Source organism: Solanum stenotomum, chromosome 12 (genome assembly GCF_019186545.1).
Source record: "Solanum stenotomum isolate F172 chromosome 12, ASM1918654v1, whole genome shotgun sequence".
Classification (NCBI taxonomy): domain Eukaryota; kingdom Viridiplantae; phylum Streptophyta; class Magnoliopsida; order Solanales; family Solanaceae; genus Solanum; species Solanum stenotomum.
Genome location: NC_064293.1, coordinates 34,389,337 through 34,408,184, shown reverse-complemented (window position 1 = coordinate 34,408,184; position 18,848 = coordinate 34,389,337). Strand labels below are relative to the sequence as shown.

The 18,848-nt window shown below is 35.2% G+C and overlaps 4 protein-coding genes across 4 annotated transcripts; 3 read left to right on the top strand and 1 right to left on the bottom strand.

The window, feature by feature from the left end:
* Positions 1–794: 794 nt before the first annotated feature.
* LOC125848796 (F-box/kelch-repeat protein At3g23880-like) lies at positions 795–2,169 on the bottom strand. The gene has a single exon (XM_049528731.1). The coding sequence runs from the start codon at positions 1,984–1,986 to the stop codon at positions 850–852; it is 1,137 nt and encodes a 378-aa protein (XP_049384688.1). The 5' UTR covers positions 1,987–2,169; the 3' UTR covers positions 795–849.
* Positions 2,170–4,712: 2,543 nt separating this feature from the next.
* On the top strand, positions 4,713–8,025 carry LOC125849497 (probable LRR receptor-like serine/threonine-protein kinase At3g47570). The gene is made up of 4 exons (XM_049529586.1): positions 4,713–4,915; positions 5,212–5,427; positions 5,513–7,507; positions 7,611–8,025. Exons 1-4 carry the CDS (start codon positions 4,762–4,764, stop codon positions 7,955–7,957), a joined length of 2,712 nt encoding a protein of 903 aa, XP_049385543.1. The 5' UTR covers positions 4,713–4,761; the 3' UTR covers positions 7,958–8,025.
* Positions 8,026–9,469: 1,444 nt separating this feature from the next.
* Positions 9,470–13,244, top strand: LOC125847364 (probable LRR receptor-like serine/threonine-protein kinase At3g47570). Its single transcript, XM_049526998.1, has 4 exons — positions 9,470–10,241; positions 10,525–10,740; positions 10,830–12,815; positions 12,898–13,244. Exons 1-4 carry the CDS (start codon positions 9,470–9,472, stop codon positions 13,242–13,244), a joined length of 3,321 nt encoding a protein of 1,106 aa, XP_049382955.1.
* Positions 13,245–14,812: 1,568 nt separating this feature from the next.
* LOC125847363 (receptor kinase-like protein Xa21) lies at positions 14,813–18,167 on the top strand. Its single transcript, XM_049526997.1, has 5 exons — positions 14,813–15,123; positions 15,463–15,584; positions 15,764–16,111; positions 16,290–17,750; positions 17,818–18,167. The coding sequence occupies exons 1-5, from the start codon at positions 14,813–14,815 to the stop codon at positions 18,165–18,167; spliced, it is 2,592 nt and encodes an 863-aa protein (XP_049382954.1).
* Positions 18,168–18,848: the final 681 nt, after the last annotated feature.

Genomic DNA, 18,848 nt, shown 5'->3' with positions numbered 1-18,848 from the left:
AATGACATATTTATGTATTATGTGAAAATTTTATTGTGAAATGCAACAGCTAGCTGAGAATGTATATTATACAACTAAATGTCACAAATGGTCCATAAACTATTGGAGTAGATCTAAAATAGTCTCTTATAATATACACTTATCGAATTTAATCCTTTAACTATCTCAAATTTTATTAGGTTTGGTCCATTAACTATCTCAAATTTATGTCCTCTTAACTAAAGGACACCGGTAAGTGTAAAGTTAAAGAACTAAACCTGATAAGGTGTTGGATAGTTAAGGGACTAAATTAGGTAAGTTCATTGTTAATGGACTATTTTAGACTTAATTAATGAGAAAGTGCATATTAGTCAAAGAATCTTGGGGTCATTTCTTCTTCTTTATGAGTTAATATTGCCTTGAGTTCAATAAAAACTAAGTCAGATTACAGATACACTGAGATGTCACTTGGCACACTACGCGTTTTACACGTCAAAATTGTTTCGCCTATCTTGCTCAAAGAAGCAAAACACTTAACTCAGAAGATGCAATTCAATATAAAATAGTAGTTCTCTTCTCATAAAGTAGAAAAAGTTGCATTAAAAGGGATCTAGCTATATTATTTGGAGATTCCACCATGTTGTATATCAACAACTGTGACAAAATGAGGCTATTTTTCTTACTACAGATAGCAACTCAAAGTACATATCTTGGACCATAATGAGGCCAGTTACTAAACATTTAAATGCCTAAGTTTATGACAGATTCGATACAGAACTATCATAGTAATGTTTATGAAACACAAACAAGGAAAAGTAGAATATAATATGTTGGAATTGCTACATTTACTTCAGTTCAGTTATGTGCCTATTAGCTAAATCTTGCTCTTACTGGATTTGAAGCCTTCCTCTTCCTTTTCAGTTGATTGCGGACACGCCTGAACCCCTTAATTGATACAAGGCTCTCAGTATAGTTGGAAAGTGAAAGAATAGGATTTATTCCCATTTCCCACCTCTGTTTTGTTGTCACGTTGAACAAGAACGGCATGTTTGGAGCATTTTCAACCACTATATCTCCACCAGTAAGACCCCAATGCATTGAAAAGCCAAAATCCGTGTGAAAGGTGTCCTTCTTTTTCCAGTCACACTCCTCTGCAGAGATATCAAGTTCAATCTCCCAAACGTCAACACACGCCTTCAATTTGCTGGGTGAAGAGTATGCAAGCAATGCAAATGACCCATGATAGTTCGTGGCCACAAAAGTTTGAGATTTAGTTATCACTTCTTCCGGTAAAGGAATTATGAAGAACTTCTCTATACTCCAAACAAACGAGGCAAGAACAGAACTTCCATCCAAGTCCTTGGCAACCCAGTAAGTAAGCCCTTCAACAATTACATTACAGAAGCAGGTATTCAATTTAATTAAGCGACTATGAGACTTCACTTCTTTCCAAGAGTCCGAATTTGTTGAGTAAATCTCAAGTATAGTCAATGGCCAACCTGTTTTATAGCTTAGAACCCTGATGACCTGGTAATCATCAGAACCTTTTTCATATCCAAAACCCATACTAACATCACATTTGCGTGTCTTTTCAGGGTTATCACTGTGCACAGGGAACATCTTGTATTGATTTATGGAAGGGTTCCATAGGCAAACCCATTGACGGGAAGCAATATTAGTAACTAGACAGATCAAGCCATTGATTGAACCTATAACAGTATAATCGGTCCTACAGGGTTCATTAAGCTTTATCAAGTTGCCAGGATTTTGTATACGGATCAAACGATTTATCTTCCCAGTCTGAACAAAGATACAATGGTTATCAGGGTCTGAACTAAACCTCTTGCGATGCAGAGTCATAAACCAGGGGCTTGAAATCAGATCGCAATAGCCCTTATTTGAGCACTTCAATCGCAGCAGAGTTTTAACTGGTAATCTTGAAAAAATAACACCAAGAATCTCTTCGTGAAGACATGGAATATAGGTAATTCGTCTTGCTTTCTTCATCTTCTTCAGAATACAAGGAAAATTGAGATTCTATTTCTGGTTGAGACAATGAATCAAACAATTTTGTATGCAGAAAGTAGAGTACTCGCCCAAATTTAACTAAAAATCTTCAAGAAATTGCTCTGATTTAAGCACTCACCTTGACAATCATTTGATGAGAGGCAGAAATCCAACCCAAATGAAGAAGAAGAAGAAACGCCGAAACTCTCTCTCTCGGTGGAAACGATTCTTTTTAACTGATTTTTTGCTTCTCAACTGATTTTTCTCTTTATTTATAGGGGTAGAAAAAGTTTTGAGATGATGCTGAGCTACTTTGACGTGGATAGCCAACTAAGCATTTTTGATGACGTGGAATGCCAATTAGGATTTACATCCGGTGAGTTTGCCGGTCAACATCGTGCAAAAATGCAAAAGAGTATGAGTTAATTTTCCCTTAATTGAGGAAATTTCATAAATAACAAAAGATATTAAATTTGACAAGCCCTTTTAGCTACCGTTTGCTTCAATACGTTTCATAGTTATAGTTTTGTTTGCTATGGATATTTCTGTTTTTATAATTCGCTTGTTGATATACAAACATGGTAAGTATAAAGAAATTTTGTATTTATACATTTAAGATTTTTTTGAACCTATGTAAATTAAATGTATCAATGCGATATTATATACAAGTTAGGGTAAGCATAAACAAATTTTGGATCTATACAATTAGAAAAATTCTTGATTGTAAGTTAATGACAATTGGTAATTTAATTAAATTGTGAATAGCTATATTAACTAATTAACTAATATATATTTGTTTATCCACTTAATTTTCCCTTAATTTAACCCCTTCATTTTGTCGCCTTATTAAACAAGTAAAAGCCGTTTAAAATGACAAAAAGGTACTTAGATGACCCCTGGGCAAATTATTTGATATGGGGCTAACAATAGAATTTCAATTGACATTTAACAGCTAAAATGTGTTCTTAAATTATTATTTTTCTATTGTGAAATGCAAAAGCTGAGAGTGTACATTATACAAATATATATATCCTTGATATATGTACATCTACTCATGATTATGTGTATTTTTGTTGGTAGGGTTTTTATCTTTTATATATACTTCGGGTATGTTTGTTACGAAGGAAAATATTTTTTTGAAAAATGTTTTCTAGAGAATAAGTGGATTTCCTACTTATTTTTTTGTATTTCTTAGATAAGTAAAAATCATTATCCTATAAGCATTTGTGTATAGTTTAGAAAAATACTATATGGGAGGTAGGGGTGTCGAATGGTGGGGATGAGGACTATAGAAGCTAGGTGAAGATGAGGTATGTTGAAGGGTGAAGAAAACTAAATCAATGTGGAATATCACTAAAATAGAACTTGTTTTCCCTACTTTCCTTAGGGAGCTCATTTTCAAAATATTTGACTAGCTAAACATGAAAAGATTAAAAAAATTATCTTTTGTACCAAACACACACTTCATATTTACTTTTCATACAAACGGTTGAGATAGTAACTTTAGAGGAAAATGTACAAAAGAGAGAGAGAATTTTTCTCCCTAAGTATGAGGATGAATATGAATTAGTCGGACCAGTAAATTTTAGATACCGATGATTAAATGGAAGAAGAAGAAGCTAGTGGAAGATTAATATAAGCGTGGTTGGCAAGTTGGGTTCTTTTTGGTACCCAAAATTTCAAAATTGGATGGCACCACCAAAGGGAATGTAATGGCTTAAAGCAAATGTGTATATTTCAATACTCAAGTGAAAAGTTGGCTGGATTTATATAAAATCTAGTAGATCTTGAATTCCAGAAAATAAGTCAATCTGAATAAGATCACATAGCCTAGTGCGTGACCCTACTTGAGTTGAGTTTTGATTCTTAAGCAATCAATGTCTATATCCCAATTATCCTTTTCACATTTACAATTCAGACCATATTGGACATACGATATGAAATTATGATATGAATATAAATGAAGTTGAAATTTTGTTTGGATATACAATTTGGATTTCTCAAATTATAAACATTAAACCCTACAAATTATGAAAACCATCAAAATTTCTTCAAGTCGTATACAATTTTACCAAATGAACAAACTATAGTTCATAAATAAAATATCAAAATATCCTAAAACATCACATTGATCAATCACATATCTCCATATTCCTATTATAACTAAATATTTGTGTTTATAAACTTTCAAATACACATAATTTTATAAAAATTCACTAGTCAACAATAGTAGAAACTAATTAATCATATATTCTTCAATATAATCCTTTCACATGGTATGAACAATTTTTTCACGTTTAACATGAGTTTTTTTTGTAAAACTTAAAATAATATATATTCTTTATATATAAAATATAAATTTATGGGTCAAATTTTACATAAACTTTTTGAAATCATGATTTGAAATTGCAGATGATATTATTTTTTTTGTGTGGATAATTACATGATCACAAATGGCATGTTCAAAGACTGACTTGAAATCGTAATTTCATATTGCACAAACTAAGAAAGTGAATGGGAATTAGCTTGTCTCTTTCCTTTTCTGTGTCGTGAATCCCTGTTTTATAAATATTTAAATGTACCGCCATATTCTATGCAATTACGGCGAACACATTTTCTCCCATTCACTCAGAAAAAAATGAGGATTTCATTAATGGAGAAAAATCCCTCTTTTCACCTTCAAACAATTTTGTTCGTTCTTCTTCATGCTCTAGCAACTTATCTGATTTGTGTGGTCGTCTTCCAAGATTGCAAAAGCTTGGACTTAATTTCAATATGTTAAGTGGAGAGATCCCAAGACGTATATCGGAGTGCTCCCAACTTCAAGTCTTACTGTTGATGGAAAATAACTTGATTGGAACAATTCCAGGAGAACTTGGGAAATTACAACTGCTGCAACAATTAGCTCTCGGAAATAACAAGTTAGAAGGTATGCAGCTTCCAATCTTAACAATATCTACATATGTAGTAAGAAATCGAAGATATTGTTTTGTGCTGAACACATGCATTCCCTTTAATTTTCAGTTTCGATTAGAGGTTAAGCGTTCAATTTTTCCTTTCCTAAACAAGCAAATGTATGGTTTTGACCTGGTGTGAGAATTTGTTACATCATAAAGTAGACCTTTGCTTATACCTGTCTGTTAAATTATTTAATGAGATATTGAAATTTGTTCAACTTAATTCCTTAGGACTTTCATTTGATAATTTTGCATAATAATTTGACAGGCACAATTCCCAATGAGATTGGTCGTCTTCATAACTTGAAGCAATTGGGATTGGAACAAAATGCAATAACAGGCTCAATCCCATTAAGCATATTCAATATTTCATCACTTCAAGTTTTATCAATGTGGGACAACAAGCTTGAAGGAACTCTACCAAGAGAGGTTGGAAATTTGACTACGGTTAACATACTTGATCTTGGAATGAATAGCCTGACGGGTATGGAATAATATTTGACCACAGGATTTCAGAATGCTAGTTCTTTCAGTACTTCTTCTAATGGTAATCTTACTTCATTCTGCAGGCGTACTTCCAGATGAAATCGGTAACCTTCAAGAGTTGCTGATGCTGAAGTTGGATTTCAATAACTTTAGTGGGTCGATCCCTATTGGTATATTTAATATCTCAACTCTTGTATCTATTACACTCACACAAAACCGCATTTCAGGTAATCTTCCTAACACTATAGGCAGCGGGTCACCCAATCTTGAACGAATTTTTCTAGGTGCAAATAACATTGATGGTCTTTTACCTAGTTCCATCTCAAATTTGTCTAAGCTTACTGTTCTCGAACTTAGTGCGAATGAACTCACAGGTTCAATTCCTGACTTTCTAGGAAACTTAAGACTTGTTGAAATCCTCAACTTGCAAGGTAACTCCTTCACTAGTGACTCTTCAATGTTGAGTTTTATTACTCCTTTGGCCAATTGTAAATACTTAAGAGAACTGATAGTGTCTATCAATCCCCTAAATGCAATACTTCCAAAATCCATAGGGAATCTTTCGTCTCTTCAAACGTTTGAGGCAATAGGTTGTAATCTCAAAGGCCATATTCCAAATGAAATTGGAAATTTGAGAAATTTATCTTATTTGAAGCTGGATAAAAATGACTTCACTGGAATTGTCCCGACGACAATAAGTTCTTTGGAAAAACTTCAACAGTTTTCACTTGGTGCAAACAGAATTAGTGGTCCTTTCCCAATTGTTTTATGTGAGCTACCCAACTTGGGCATGCTAAACCTTTCACAAAACCAAATGTGGGGAAGTATTCCTAGTTGCTTAGGGGATGTGACTTCTCTAAGGGAGATTTATCTTGATTCCAATAAATTCACTGCTAGCATACCTTCAAGTCTATGGAACCTCAAAGACATTTTGAAGCTGAACTTGTCTTCTAATTTCTTCAATGGCTCTCTACCATTAGAAGTTGGAAACCTCAAGGCTGCAATACTTCTGGATCTTTCAAGGAACCAAATCTCAGGCAACATTCCTAGTACATTGGGAGGTTTGCAGAAATTGATTCAGCTATCTTTGGCTCATAACAGAATTGAAGGATCTATTCCTGAGACATTTGGGGAACTCATAAGTTTGGAAGAATTGGATCTTTCAAATAACAATATTTCTGGTGTGATTCCAAAGTCATTAGAGACACTCAAACAACTACATTCCTTTAATGTCTCATTCAACAGGTTACATGGGGAAATTCCGAGTGGCGGACCATTTCTTAATCTCCCTTACCAGTCTTTCTTGTCGAATGAAGGATTGTGTGGTAATCCTCAAAAGCATGTCCCAGCTTGTCGTTCAAATTCAAAGAATCATTCTAATTCAAAGAAAAGAAGAATGATATGGATTGTAGTTGTCTCTTCAGTTATATCTATAATAGGGTTTGCTTCAGCAATAATTTTCGTGTTGATGCGACATCGGGGTAAAGTAATCAAAGGTGAAGATGAGTGGTCACCTGAGGTAGCACCACAGAGATTCTCTTACTATGAACTTCAAAGAGCAACTCGGGGGTTTGATGGAAACAACTTGCTAGGTAGTGGAAGTTTTGGTTCTGTTTTTAAAGGGGCGTTGGCAGATGGGATGATACTAGCTGTCAAAGTTTTTAATGTGCAGATGGAAGGTACATTTCAAACCTTTGATAGAGAATGTGAAATCTTGAGGAATCTTCGTCACAGAAATCTCACAAAGATCATTAGCAGCTGTTGTAACTTGGATTTTAAAGCATTGGTACTTGAGTACATGCCAAATGGGAGCTTAGACAAGTTGCTATATTCTCGAGATTATTCTCTAAGTATAATGCAACGATTGAATATCATGGTCGATGTTGCATCTGCTCTGGAATATCTCCATCATGGTTACTCTGTACCTGTTATTCATTGTGATCTGAAGCCTAGCAACGTCTTACTTGACAAAGACATGGTGGGACACCTAGCTGACTTTGGCATAGCAAAACTTCTAACAAAAGAGGAATCTATTGCTCACACTACAACCTTTGCCACAATTGGTTACATTGCTCCAGGTGAATCATTTATTTAACTTGTAACAAAGTTTTTGAGTAACAGTTAATCAGATTTACGCCTTATAAGTTCAGTTGCTGATGTATTTCAATTTTTCTTTTCTAGAATATGGATTGGAAGGCCTTATATCCAAGAGGTCTGATGTTTATAGTTATGGTATCATGTTGCTGGAAACTTTTACAAAGAAGAAACCGAATGATGAAATGTTCACGAGCGATTTGGATTTGAAAAGCTGGGTACATAGTTCACTTCCTGATAAGCTGGATGAAATCATAGATGCCGACTTACTAACACTAGATGAACAAAAGCTAAATGAAAAGTTACAGTATGTGTCATCTATCATGGAGTTAGCCATGAATTGCACAGCTAAATCTCCGGTTGAAAGGATGAACATGACTGATGTTGTAGCAGCATTGGAAAAGATCAAGCAGCAGCTTTCTTCATGTTACTGATTGAATGGCTTAATGACATGACATCAGGTACTTTTTCCATATCACTTTTGGGAGGCAAAAAGGAAAGTTGTAAAACAGTTCACTAGCATTTTAATCAGTAATTGTTCTTCAAATGCTTTTGCAAGAGACTGTTTGGCTATCGTAATTGTCCTTCGTTGAGATGAGTCTTCTGTACAATGTATTGCTAATTAAGGATCAATAAAATACAGTGCTTCTTAATTTCAAGTGAAGTGATCCTCATCTGGCCTTAGTAAATATATCCAAAAGAGTCACTTACCCTTGCTTTAATCTTGTATCCAGTGGAAAATACATGTTTGAATCAGCACAACATCATAGAAGAAATGAATCATTCAGCACTACACTCTGTTCAGAAAATAATAAAAACATAAATTTGTATAAAAATGGTGCTGTAGAAACATTTTGGAAAAATGTTGAGATTGCGATTACCTGGTGCCATTTATAGAGTGTCATTGTTTGAGTACTAGATTGATTCGTCGATGATTAACAGTTTGAATACATAAAGAAGTGTTGTTAGTCCACACTACTTTAACAGGACAAGTAAATTTGGAAATCATAAAGTTCAAATCCTAGATCTGCCTTACTGAATCTCACCAAAAGATTCTTCTTCAAGAGAGAGATCCAGAAACATCAAGCTTATTGATCAAGATAACCAAATGATATCGGGATTGGACCTTTTAGTCTGTTATTAGCTAACCAAAACATAATGAAAGCTGGCTTCTCGAAAGATCTAATTAACTTTTTGGTGACCCTCTAACTTCCCAGCTCTAGTGTACCAGCAAGGGAACTTGAAGACATGTATATATATAAAAAAAGAGTCATCAAATGATCTCATAAACTTGATGGCTATATCAATTAGAGGCTCACAATGAATGCAGGAAGAAAGCTATTTAAGCGGATAAATGTAGCCCCCAATATCTTCAAGTCTACAAAATCTTCCCAAGAGGAAGCAAAGATAATTTCTTGATCAAAAGTCACTTCATTTACAAGTTTTATTACTATGACCAGCGAAAAAGAATTATATCAGCAACATCAAAAGTAAGAAGGATAGAACACAAAAAGACCTTGTAGAGATTTTTGCACCTCGATTTCACCACTTTAACATATCATTAGCAGTGAAGATTTGGTTGAACAATTACATGTTCAAAGTCATTTTAGTTACTTAGCTAACAACTTATTACTCTAACTGATTGAAGTATAAATGAAGTTCATAAACAAAAGCAGGCACATGTTGATTGGCAAAACAGCTACAATAAGTTTATTGGATGATGATGCTTTTTCATGTGTTAGCATTTATTATCTACTAGATCTTGACTCATTTTTTCAACTCTTTTTTTTTTGCAAAAAAAATTCTAGCAAGATGACTTGCACAATTAATTAAGTTAATAACAACTGGGCAGTTTAAAACAATTACATTGTCTTCTCCTTTACTGTAAATCTAATCAGTTCCAAGTTACAACCAACAAACACATGTCCTTTCACATTCTATTAACAATGGAGAAAGCCTCGCCTTTTCAGCTTCTCGCATTTTTATTAACATGTCTTCACCTTTTAGCACCTTGCAGCTTGGCCATGAATATTAGCACTGATCAATCTTCTCTTCTTGCCTTGAAATCCCACATCACTTCAGATCCTTTTCATGTTCTTTCGACGAACTGGTCTTCTTCTACCTCTGTTTGTGATTGGATTGGAATCACTTGTAGCTCTCGCCATCAACGAGTGATTGCACTGAATATTTCAAACATGGGTTTTTCGGGTACTATCCCGCCACAACTTGGCAACCTCTCTTTTCTTGTTTCACTTGATCTAAGCAAAAACGATTTACAGGGTGAACTTCCATCAGATTTTTCTCATTTAAGGAGATTGAGAGTCATTAATCTTAGTTACACCAACTTCACCGGAGAAATTCCAACAGAAATAGCCACTCTTCCGAGTTTGATACGGTTTTCCATGGGATACAATAAATTACTCAATGGCTCCAATGTGCTCTCTAAATTCAACATCTCAACCCTTGAATATTTGGATCTCAGAAATTCTGGTTTGACTGGTGATTTCCCTTCTGATTTATGTCATCGTCTTCCTAGATTGCAAAAGCTTGCACTTGGCAACAACATGTTAAGCGGAGAGGTACCAAGAAACATATCTGAATGCTCAGAGCTTCAACTCCTAATGTTGTTTCAAAATAACTTTGTTGGAACAATTCCAAGAGAAATAGGTAACTTGCAGCTGCTGCAACATTTAGATCTTGCAGATAACACGTTAAAAGGTATGGCTTTACCCTTTTTTTCTCGGGACATTAGATTTAACTTATTTAAAAGAAAATGTATTTTAGAGAGTTGAAGTGTTTGGACAATCTTTAAAAAAATCTAAGTATTTTTTTAATAGTAGCATTAGAAGATTTGTTTGTTTTCACTAATTGCTCTGTCACTTCTCCTCTCGATTTGTATACTTGTTGCCGGTTTGACCAAGCTTCTGGCATACCCATTTGGAAGTTAAACTCTTGTTAAATATATGTTTTTATGTGATATTTCTGTTTAACAATATGACAGGCACAATTCCTGATGAGATCGGCCATCTTTATAACTTAAAGAACATATTCATGGATAAAAATTATTTAACAGGCTCAATCCCTTTAACCTTATTCAACATTTCATCACTTGAAATGCTATATATGAATGATAACAAGCTTGAAGGTCCTTTACCGAGACAGGTTGGAAATTTGACTATGCTTGCCTGGTTTGATCTTTCCAATAATTACCTGGCAGGTACGGAAAAAAAATCTAATTCAAGTCATGTTAGAATTTTTAGTTTTTTGGGATATGTCTACTGATCATAATCATACTGAATTTTTCAGGTGTAATTCCACATGAAGTTGGTAACCTTCAAGAGTTGACAGATCTTCCATTGTCTTACAATGAATTTAGTGGGTCGATCCCTATTGGTATCTTTAATATCTCATCTCTTGTAACTATTGGACCCACAGAAAACCACATTTCAGGTAATCTTCCGTCCACTATAGGCAATGGGTTACCTAATGTTGAAAAATTATTTCTAGGTGGAAACAACATTAATGGTGTTTTACCTGGATCCATCTCAAATTTGTCTAAGCTCACCTTTCTCGAACTCTTTAGTAATGAATTTACTGGTTCAATTCCTGACTCTCTGGGAAATTTAAGACAACTTGAACTTCTCAACTTGTACGGTAACTCCTTTACAAGTGAATTGAGCTTCATTACTCCTTTGGCCAATTGTAAACACTTGAGAATATTGATATTGTCTTTCAATCCCCTAAATGCAATGCTCCCAAGATCCATTGGCAATATATCTTCTCTTCAATCATTTATTGCTGTAGGCTGTAACCTCAAGGGCAATGTTCCAAGTGAGATCAGAAATATGAGAAATTTATCCACTTTGTCTCTGGGAGGTAATAACCTTACTGGAATTGCCCCGACGACATTAAGTTCTTTGAAAAACCTGCAACGGCTTTTTCTTGATGCAAACAGAATAAATGGCCCTTTCCCAATTGTTTTATGTGAGCTGCCCAACTTGGGGATACTAAGCCTTTCACAAAATAAAATTTTGGGACATATTCCTAGCTGCTTGGGGAATATGACATCCCTAAGGGAGGTTTATCTTGATTCCAATAACTTCACTGCTAGCATACCTTCAAGTCTATGGAACCTCAAAGACATTTTGAAGCTGAACTTGTCTTCTAATTCCTTCAATGGATCTCTACCACTAGAAGTTGGAAACCTCAAGGCTGCACTACTTCTGGATCTTTCTAGGAACCAAATATCAGGCAACATTCCAACTACATTGGGAGGTCTACAGAAATTGATTCAACTATCTTTGGCTCATAACGGAATTGAAGGATCTATTCCTGACACATTTGGGGAACTCCTAAGTTTGGAAGCATTATATCTTTCATACAACAAAATGTCTGGTGTGATTCCAAAGTCATTAGAGGCACTTAACCAGCTAAACTCCTTTAATGTCTCATTCAATAGGTTACACGGGGAAATTCCGAGTGGAGGACCTTTTCTTAATCTACCTTACCAGTCTTTCATGTCGAATAAAGGATTGTGTGGTAACCCTCAAAAGCATGTCCCAGCTTGTCCTTCTTATTCAAAGAATCAGTCTAAGTCAAAGAAAAGAAATCTGATATGGATTATAGTTACCTCGTCAGTTATCTCTGTAACAGGGCTTGCTTCAGCAATAGTTTTCATGTTGATGAGACGTGGGGGTAAAACGATCAATGCTGAAGTTGAGTGGTCTCCTGAAGTAGCACCACAAAGATTTTCTTACTATGAACTTCAAAGAGCAACTCAGAGTTTTAATGAAAATAACTTGCTTGGTAGTGGAAGTTTTGGTTCTGTTTATAAAGGGATGTTGGCTGATGGGATGATTATAGCTGTTAAAGTTTTCAACGTGCAGATGGAAGGAACATTTCAGACCTTTGACAGAGAGTGTGAAATCTTGCGGAATCTTCGTCACAGAAATCTCACAAAGATCATTAGCAGCTGCTGTAACTTGGATTTTAAGGCATTGATACTTGAGTACATGCCAAATGAGAGCTTAGAGAAGTTGCTATATTCTCGAGATTACTGTTTACATATGATGCAAAGATTGAATATCATGGTCGATGTTGCATCTGCTCTGGAATATCTCCATCATGGTTACTCAGTACCAGTTATTCATTGTGATCTGAAGCCTAGCAACGTGTTACTTGACAACAACATGGTGGGACACCTGACTGACTTTGGCATTGCGAAACTTTTAACCAAAGAAGAATCTATTGCTCACACTACAACCTTTGCGACAATTGGTTACATTGCTCCAGGTGAATGCTTTATTTAACTAGTAACAGTGTTATGGTATAATGTGTTAAAAATGCTGACATATTTTATTTTTTTATTTTCTAGAGTATGGTCTGGAAGGCCTTATATCCAAGAGGTCTGACGTTTATAGTTTTGGCATCATGCTGTTGGAAACTTTTACCAAGAAGAAACCCAGTGATGAAAAGTTCGCAGGAGATTTGAATTTGAGAAGCTGGGTGCATAGTTCACTTCCTGAGGAGTTGGATCAAATCATAGATGCTGACTTACTAACAGTAGATGAACAAAACTTAAGTCAAAAGCTGCAATGTGTGTCATCCATTATGGAGTTAGCCATGAATTGCACAACTAGTATTCCAGTTGAAAGGATGAACATGACTGATGTTGTAGAAACATTGAACAAGATCAAACAAAAGCTTTCTTTCTGTTACTGAACTACCTAACAACATGACATCAGCTACTTTTCATATTCCTTTTGAAACAAACGAGGTTATAAAGTTCAGTAGCATTTGACTATCAGTAAGTGTTCCTCGAATGTTATTGCAGGAGATAATGTGGCTATTGGAAGTTAAAAGGATTGAAGTTCATATAATTCTTACTTCATGAAGTTGCTATGATTTTGGGACTATTATAAAAAGCCGATGATAGCTTGTGTACTTCTTCCTTTTTCTTGTTTAAGCCAAGAGGGCCTTTCCATAATCTAATGTTCTAAGCACCCTTCCAATTTGATGATACAAGTGAACATTGTATGTAAGCCATTTAAATAAACTATGTTGAATCCATTGTATATATCTCAAGTTCTCCCAAGTATTCAACTGAATTTTTTTTCTCCAAAGAATAGAGCAGCAAGACGATATGCATATTCCTTGATAGTTTTCACTACTTACTTTGACATGGGAGTTCCTTTCTGTTACAGATATATCCATATATATAGTCAAGGTTTTACCTTGTTATGGCATTGAACATGCATGAAGGAGAACTTTCATACAGCCACTGATAAATGAAGGGTAAACAAGAAAATATCTTAGGCAGAAAGGGAGTTGAATTTGAAGTTCTTGATTTGTACAGTCAAGGCGTATGAACTGGGTGCCAAAGAGGGCAACTGCCCAACTAGTGGGCAAATAGTGAGTCGAAAAAGGATTGTAAATTTTCCAGAGTCAACTCAAATAGTTAATTTTTTAATGACTGCATGAAGCCTGGAATAAATTCATTAATTCAAATAGTTAAGGGTATTGATGCAAAGATCCAATCTATGAAAGTAAACAACCTAGCTAGAGAGTCAACTCTTTTGTATGTCTGTATACTGATAACCACAAACAAATTTTCCATGCCAAAATCTAGATTGCTGTGTTTAGCAACATCTCACCATTAGCAAAGTTTCCTTCTCTTTAAGTAACAGATTAATTTAGTTCAATATATGGTGCAAAGTCAACTTCCTTAGTCGAGTAATATATTACTTAGGCCATAAACTTATATTTTAATGTGTTAGCATTTATTAGCTAGCTACCAGATCTTGAATAATTTTTTCAACCTTTTTCTTTACATTTCTAACATGAAGACTTGCACAATTAACGGACTAAATTGTTGCTAGAAGCATTTTACAATTGCAAGTATTATATATGTTGTTAATTAGTTTCAATAATATAGAACTATGTACTAGCATTATATTTTCAATTATAAATCTAATCAGTTTCAATAGGTATAGATCATTATATTGCTGCAATGATCAAACCAGAAAACTCATCAATGGAGAAAACATCCTCCTCCTCCTTTCCGCTTCTAGGAATTTTATTAATATCTCTTCATGTTATAACGACATGCTTAGCCATGAATATCAGCACAGATCAATCTTCTTTTCTAGCCTTGAGAGAACACATCACTTCAGATACTAATCACATTCTCTTGACAAACTGGTCTTCTTCTAACTCAGTTTGTAACTGGATTGGAATCACTTGTGGCTCTCGTCATCACAGAGTTATTGAACTGAATATATCAGGTATATATGGATATTACTGGTACCATCCCACCGCAACTTGGCAACCTTTCTTTTCTTGTTTCACTTGATCTAAGCAAAAACAATTTCCACGGTGAACTTCCACCAGAGTTGCTTCTTTCGCGAAAGTTGAGAGACGTTGATCTTAGTTACAACAACTTCACCATAGAAATACCAAAAGGAATAGCCAATCTTCCAAATTTGAAATGGTTCATCTTGAGATATAACAAATTACTCAATGGCTCCAATGTGCTCTCCATCTTTAACACCTCAACACTTGAAATTTTGGATCTCAGAAGTCACAAGTACCGGTTTAACTGGTGAGCTCCTAGATTGAAAAGGCTTGCACTTGGCAACAACATGTTAAGCGGAGAGGTACCAAGAAACATATCTGAATGCTCCGAGCTTCAAATACCAATGTTGTTTCAAAATAACTTTGTTGGAACAATTCCAAGAGAACTAGGTAACTTACACCTGCTGCAACAATTACATCTTTCACAAAACAAGTTAGAAGGTACGTGTTTACCATTTTTCTAGCAAGTTCATAGCCTATTTGGCCAAGCTTCTAGAAGCTAAAAGTGTTTATTCGAAGAAAAGAAATCTGTACATTTTAGAGAGTTGAATTGTTCAACCATTTATGTGATAGTTCTATTTAACAGTATGACAGGCACAATTCCTGATGAGATTGGTCATCTGTATAACTTGAAGTTATTGTTCGTGGATAATAATAGATTAACAGGGTCAATCCCTTCAACCATATTCAACATTTCATCACTTGGACGTTTATTTATGAGTGATAACATGCTTGAAGGACCTATACCAAGACAGGTTGATAATTTGACTATGCTTGTCTGGTTTGATCTTTCAAATAATTACCTGAAAATATATCTATTTCACGTCATGTTAAAATTTTAGTCTTGTAGAAGCTTTTACGGATCCTAATCTTACTGAATTTTGCAGGTGTAATTCCAGATGAAGTCGGTAACCTTCCTGAGTTGTCGTTCATTTCCTTGTCTTTCAATGACTTTACAGGGTTGATCCCTATTGGCATTTTCAATATCTCATCTCTTGTAGGTCTGGGAATCTTAGGAAACCACATTTCGGGTAGTATTCCTTCCTCTATAGGCAATGGCTTACCTAATATCGAAGGAATTTATCTAGTTGGAAATAACATCAATGGTGCTTTACCTAGTTCCATCTCAAATTTGTCTAAGCTTGAATTTCTCAAACTAGGTGGAAATGAACTTACGGGTTCAATTCCCGAATCTCTAGGAAATTTAAGACTACTTAGAAATCTCAACTTGTACGGTAACTCCTTCACAAGTCAATTGAGCTTCATTACTCCCTTGGCCAATTGTGAAAACATGGCAAGATTGTTATTGTCTTTCAATCCCCCTAAATGCAATGCTTCCCAAATCTGTTGGCAATCTTTCTTCTCTTAATTATTTTTCGGCAATAAGCTGTAACCTCAAGGGACAAATTCCAGATGAAATTGGAAATATGAGAAAGTTATCTACTTTGGAGTTGGATGACAATGACTTAACTGGAATTATCCCGACAACGATAAGTTCTTTGAAAAACCTTCAACGGCTTTCACTTGGTGCAAACAGAATAAGTGGTCCTTTCCAAATTGTTTTATGTGAGCTACCCAACTTGGGCATGCTAAACCTTTCACAAAATCAAATGTGGGGAAATATTCCTAGTTGCTTAGGGGATGTGACTTCTCCAAGGGAGATTTATCTTGATTCCAATAACTTCTCTGCTAGCATACCTTCAAGTCTATGGAACCTCAAAGACATTTTAAAGCTGAACTTGTCTTCTAATTTCTTCAATGGTTCTCTTCCACTAGAAGTTGGAAGCCTCAAGGCTGTAACACTTCTGGATCTTTCCAGAAACCACATCTCAGGCAACATTTCAAGCACATTGGGAGGTCTACAGAAATTGACTCAACTATCTTTGGCTCATAACAGAATTGAAGGATCTATTCCTGACACATTTGGGGAACTCATAAATTTGGAAGCGATGGATATCTCATATAACAAAATGTCTGGTGTGATTCCAAAGTCATTAGAAGAACTTAAGCAACTACGCTCCCTTAATGTCTCATTCAACAGGTTACACGGTGAAATTCCAAGTGGAGGACCATTTGTTAATCTTACTTACCTATCTTTCATGTCGAATGAAGGATTGTGTGGTAACTCTCAAAAGCATTTCCCAGCTTGTCCTTCTAATTCAAAGAATCATTCTAAGTCAAAGAAAAGAATAATGATATGGATTGTAGTTGCCTTTTCAGTTATCTCTGTGATAGTGCTAACGTCAGCAATAGCTTTCGTGTTGATGAGACATCGGGGCACAACAGTCAACGCAGAAGACGAGGGGTTGGCTGAGGTAGCACCACCAAGAATATCTTACTATGAACTTCAAAGAGCAACTCAGGGCTTTGATGAAATTAACTTGCTAGGTAGTGGAAGTTTCGGTTCTGTTTACAAAGGGACATTGGCAGATGGGATGATTGTAGCTGTTAAAGTTTTCAATGTGCAGATGGAAGGTACATTTCAAACCTTTGATAGAGAATGTGAAATCTTGCGGAGTCTTCGTCACAGAAATCTCACAAAGATCGTTAGCAGCTGTAGTAACTTGGATTTTAAGGCATTGATACTTGAGTACATGCCAAATGAGAGCTTAGACAAGTTGCTATATTCTAGAGATTTCTGTTTAAGTATGATGCAAAGATTGAATATCATGGTTGATATTGCATCTGCTCTGGAATATCTCCATCATGGTTACTCAGTACCAGTTATTCATTGTGATCTGAAGCCTAGCAACGTGTTACTTGACAACAACATGGTGGGACACCTGACTGACTTTGGCATTGCGAAACTTTTAACCAAAGAAGAATCTATTGCTCACACTACAACCTTTGCGACAATTGGTTACATTGCTCCAGGTGAATGCTTTATTTAACTAGTAACAGTGTTAAAAATGCTGACATATTTTATTTTTTTATTTTCTAGAGTATGGTCTGGAAGGCCTTATATCCAAGAGGTCTGACGTTTATAGTTTTGGTATCATGCTGTTGGAAAATTTTACCAAGAAGAAACCCAGTGATGAAATGTTCGCAGGAGATTTGAATTTGAGAAGCTGGGTGCATAATTCACTTCCTGATGAGTTGGATCAAATCATAGATGCTGACTTACTCACACTAGATGAAGAGAACTTAAGAAGTCAAAAGCTGCAATGTGTGTCATTCATTATGGAGTTAGCCATGAATTGCACAATTAGTATTCCAGTTGAAAGGATGAACATGACTGATGTTGTAACAACATTGAAAAAGATCAAACAAAAGCTTTCTTCCTATTATTGAACTACCTAACAACATGACATCAGGTACTTTCTAATATTTCTGCTGGAGAAAAAAAGGTTTTAAAGTTCAGTGCTTTAACCATCAGTAATTGTTTCTGTTGGCTGATAGAGGATTTCCAAGACATACTCTTGTCATCAAAGATGTGATCCTCTAAGATGAGAAGATATTCTTCATATCAAGATATGATCCTCTAAGATCTTAGTATAATTGTGGTAATCTAGAATATCATATCTCTGATTCTTTCTCTTAATGTAAAGATTTAGGTGATTCTATTCCACAATCTTTTATGTATATATAAAGCCATGTACATGACATAGAAAGATATGAATGAAATTATTCAATAATCTTATTCCACATGGTATCAGAGCTTTAGGCTTATTCCTGGCCAATTTTATTCATCCTATCTTGAAAAATCCCATTTTGCTATCTTTATCTGCCCAAACCATGTCTGAAAATGGTACTGCCGCAAATATTCCAGTCTCTGAAAATGTTTCTGCAACCGTAGAGAATAACTCTACAGTTTCAATTGGAGATTTGCAACATTCAGCTTCAACAGGTAGTTGTTCATTGGCCTTCACAGGTATTTCTTACTCTTTTATTACTAATGTCTCAGACAAACTTTCTCCAACGTGGGTGGTTGATTCCGGGGCAACTGATCACATGACTAGTCTCTCTCATCTC

Excerpts from the sequence above, each read along its gene's own strand:
- LOC125847364 (XM_049526998.1), top strand. The coding sequence starts at position 9,470 with ATGGAGAAAGCCTCGCCTTTTCAGCTTCTCGCATTTTTATTAACATGT. Across the intron at positions 10,242-10,524 it reads TGCAGATAACACGTTAAAAG|GCACAATTCCTGATGAGATC; the intron begins GTATGGCTTTAC and ends ACAATATGACAG. Across the intron at positions 10,741-10,829 it reads TTCCAATAATTACCTGGCAG|GTGTAATTCCACATGAAGTT; the intron begins GTACGGAAAAAA and ends TGAATTTTTCAG.
- LOC125849497 (XM_049529586.1), top strand. The coding sequence starts at position 4,762 with ATGTTAAGTGGAGAGATCCCAAGACGTATATCGGAGTGCTCCCAACTT. Across the intron at positions 4,916-5,211 it reads CGGAAATAACAAGTTAGAAG|GCACAATTCCCAATGAGATT; the intron begins GTATGCAGCTTC and ends ATAATTTGACAG. Across the intron at positions 7,508-7,610 it reads AATTGGTTACATTGCTCCAG|AATATGGATTGGAAGGCCTT; the intron begins GTGAATCATTTA and ends TTTCTTTTCTAG.
- LOC125847363 (XM_049526997.1), top strand. The coding sequence starts at position 14,813 with ATGGATATTACTGGTACCATCCCACCGCAACTTGGCAACCTTTCTTTT. Across the intron at positions 15,585-15,763 it reads CAACATTTCATCACTTGGAC|GTGTAATTCCAGATGAAGTC; the intron begins GTTTATTTATGA and ends TGAATTTTGCAG. Across the intron at positions 17,751-17,817 it reads AATTGGTTACATTGCTCCAG|AGTATGGTCTGGAAGGCCTT; the intron begins GTGAATGCTTTA and ends TTTATTTTCTAG.
- LOC125848796 (XM_049528731.1), bottom strand. The coding sequence starts at position 1,986 with ATGAAGAAAGCAAGACGAATTACCTATATTCCATGTCTTCACGAAGAG.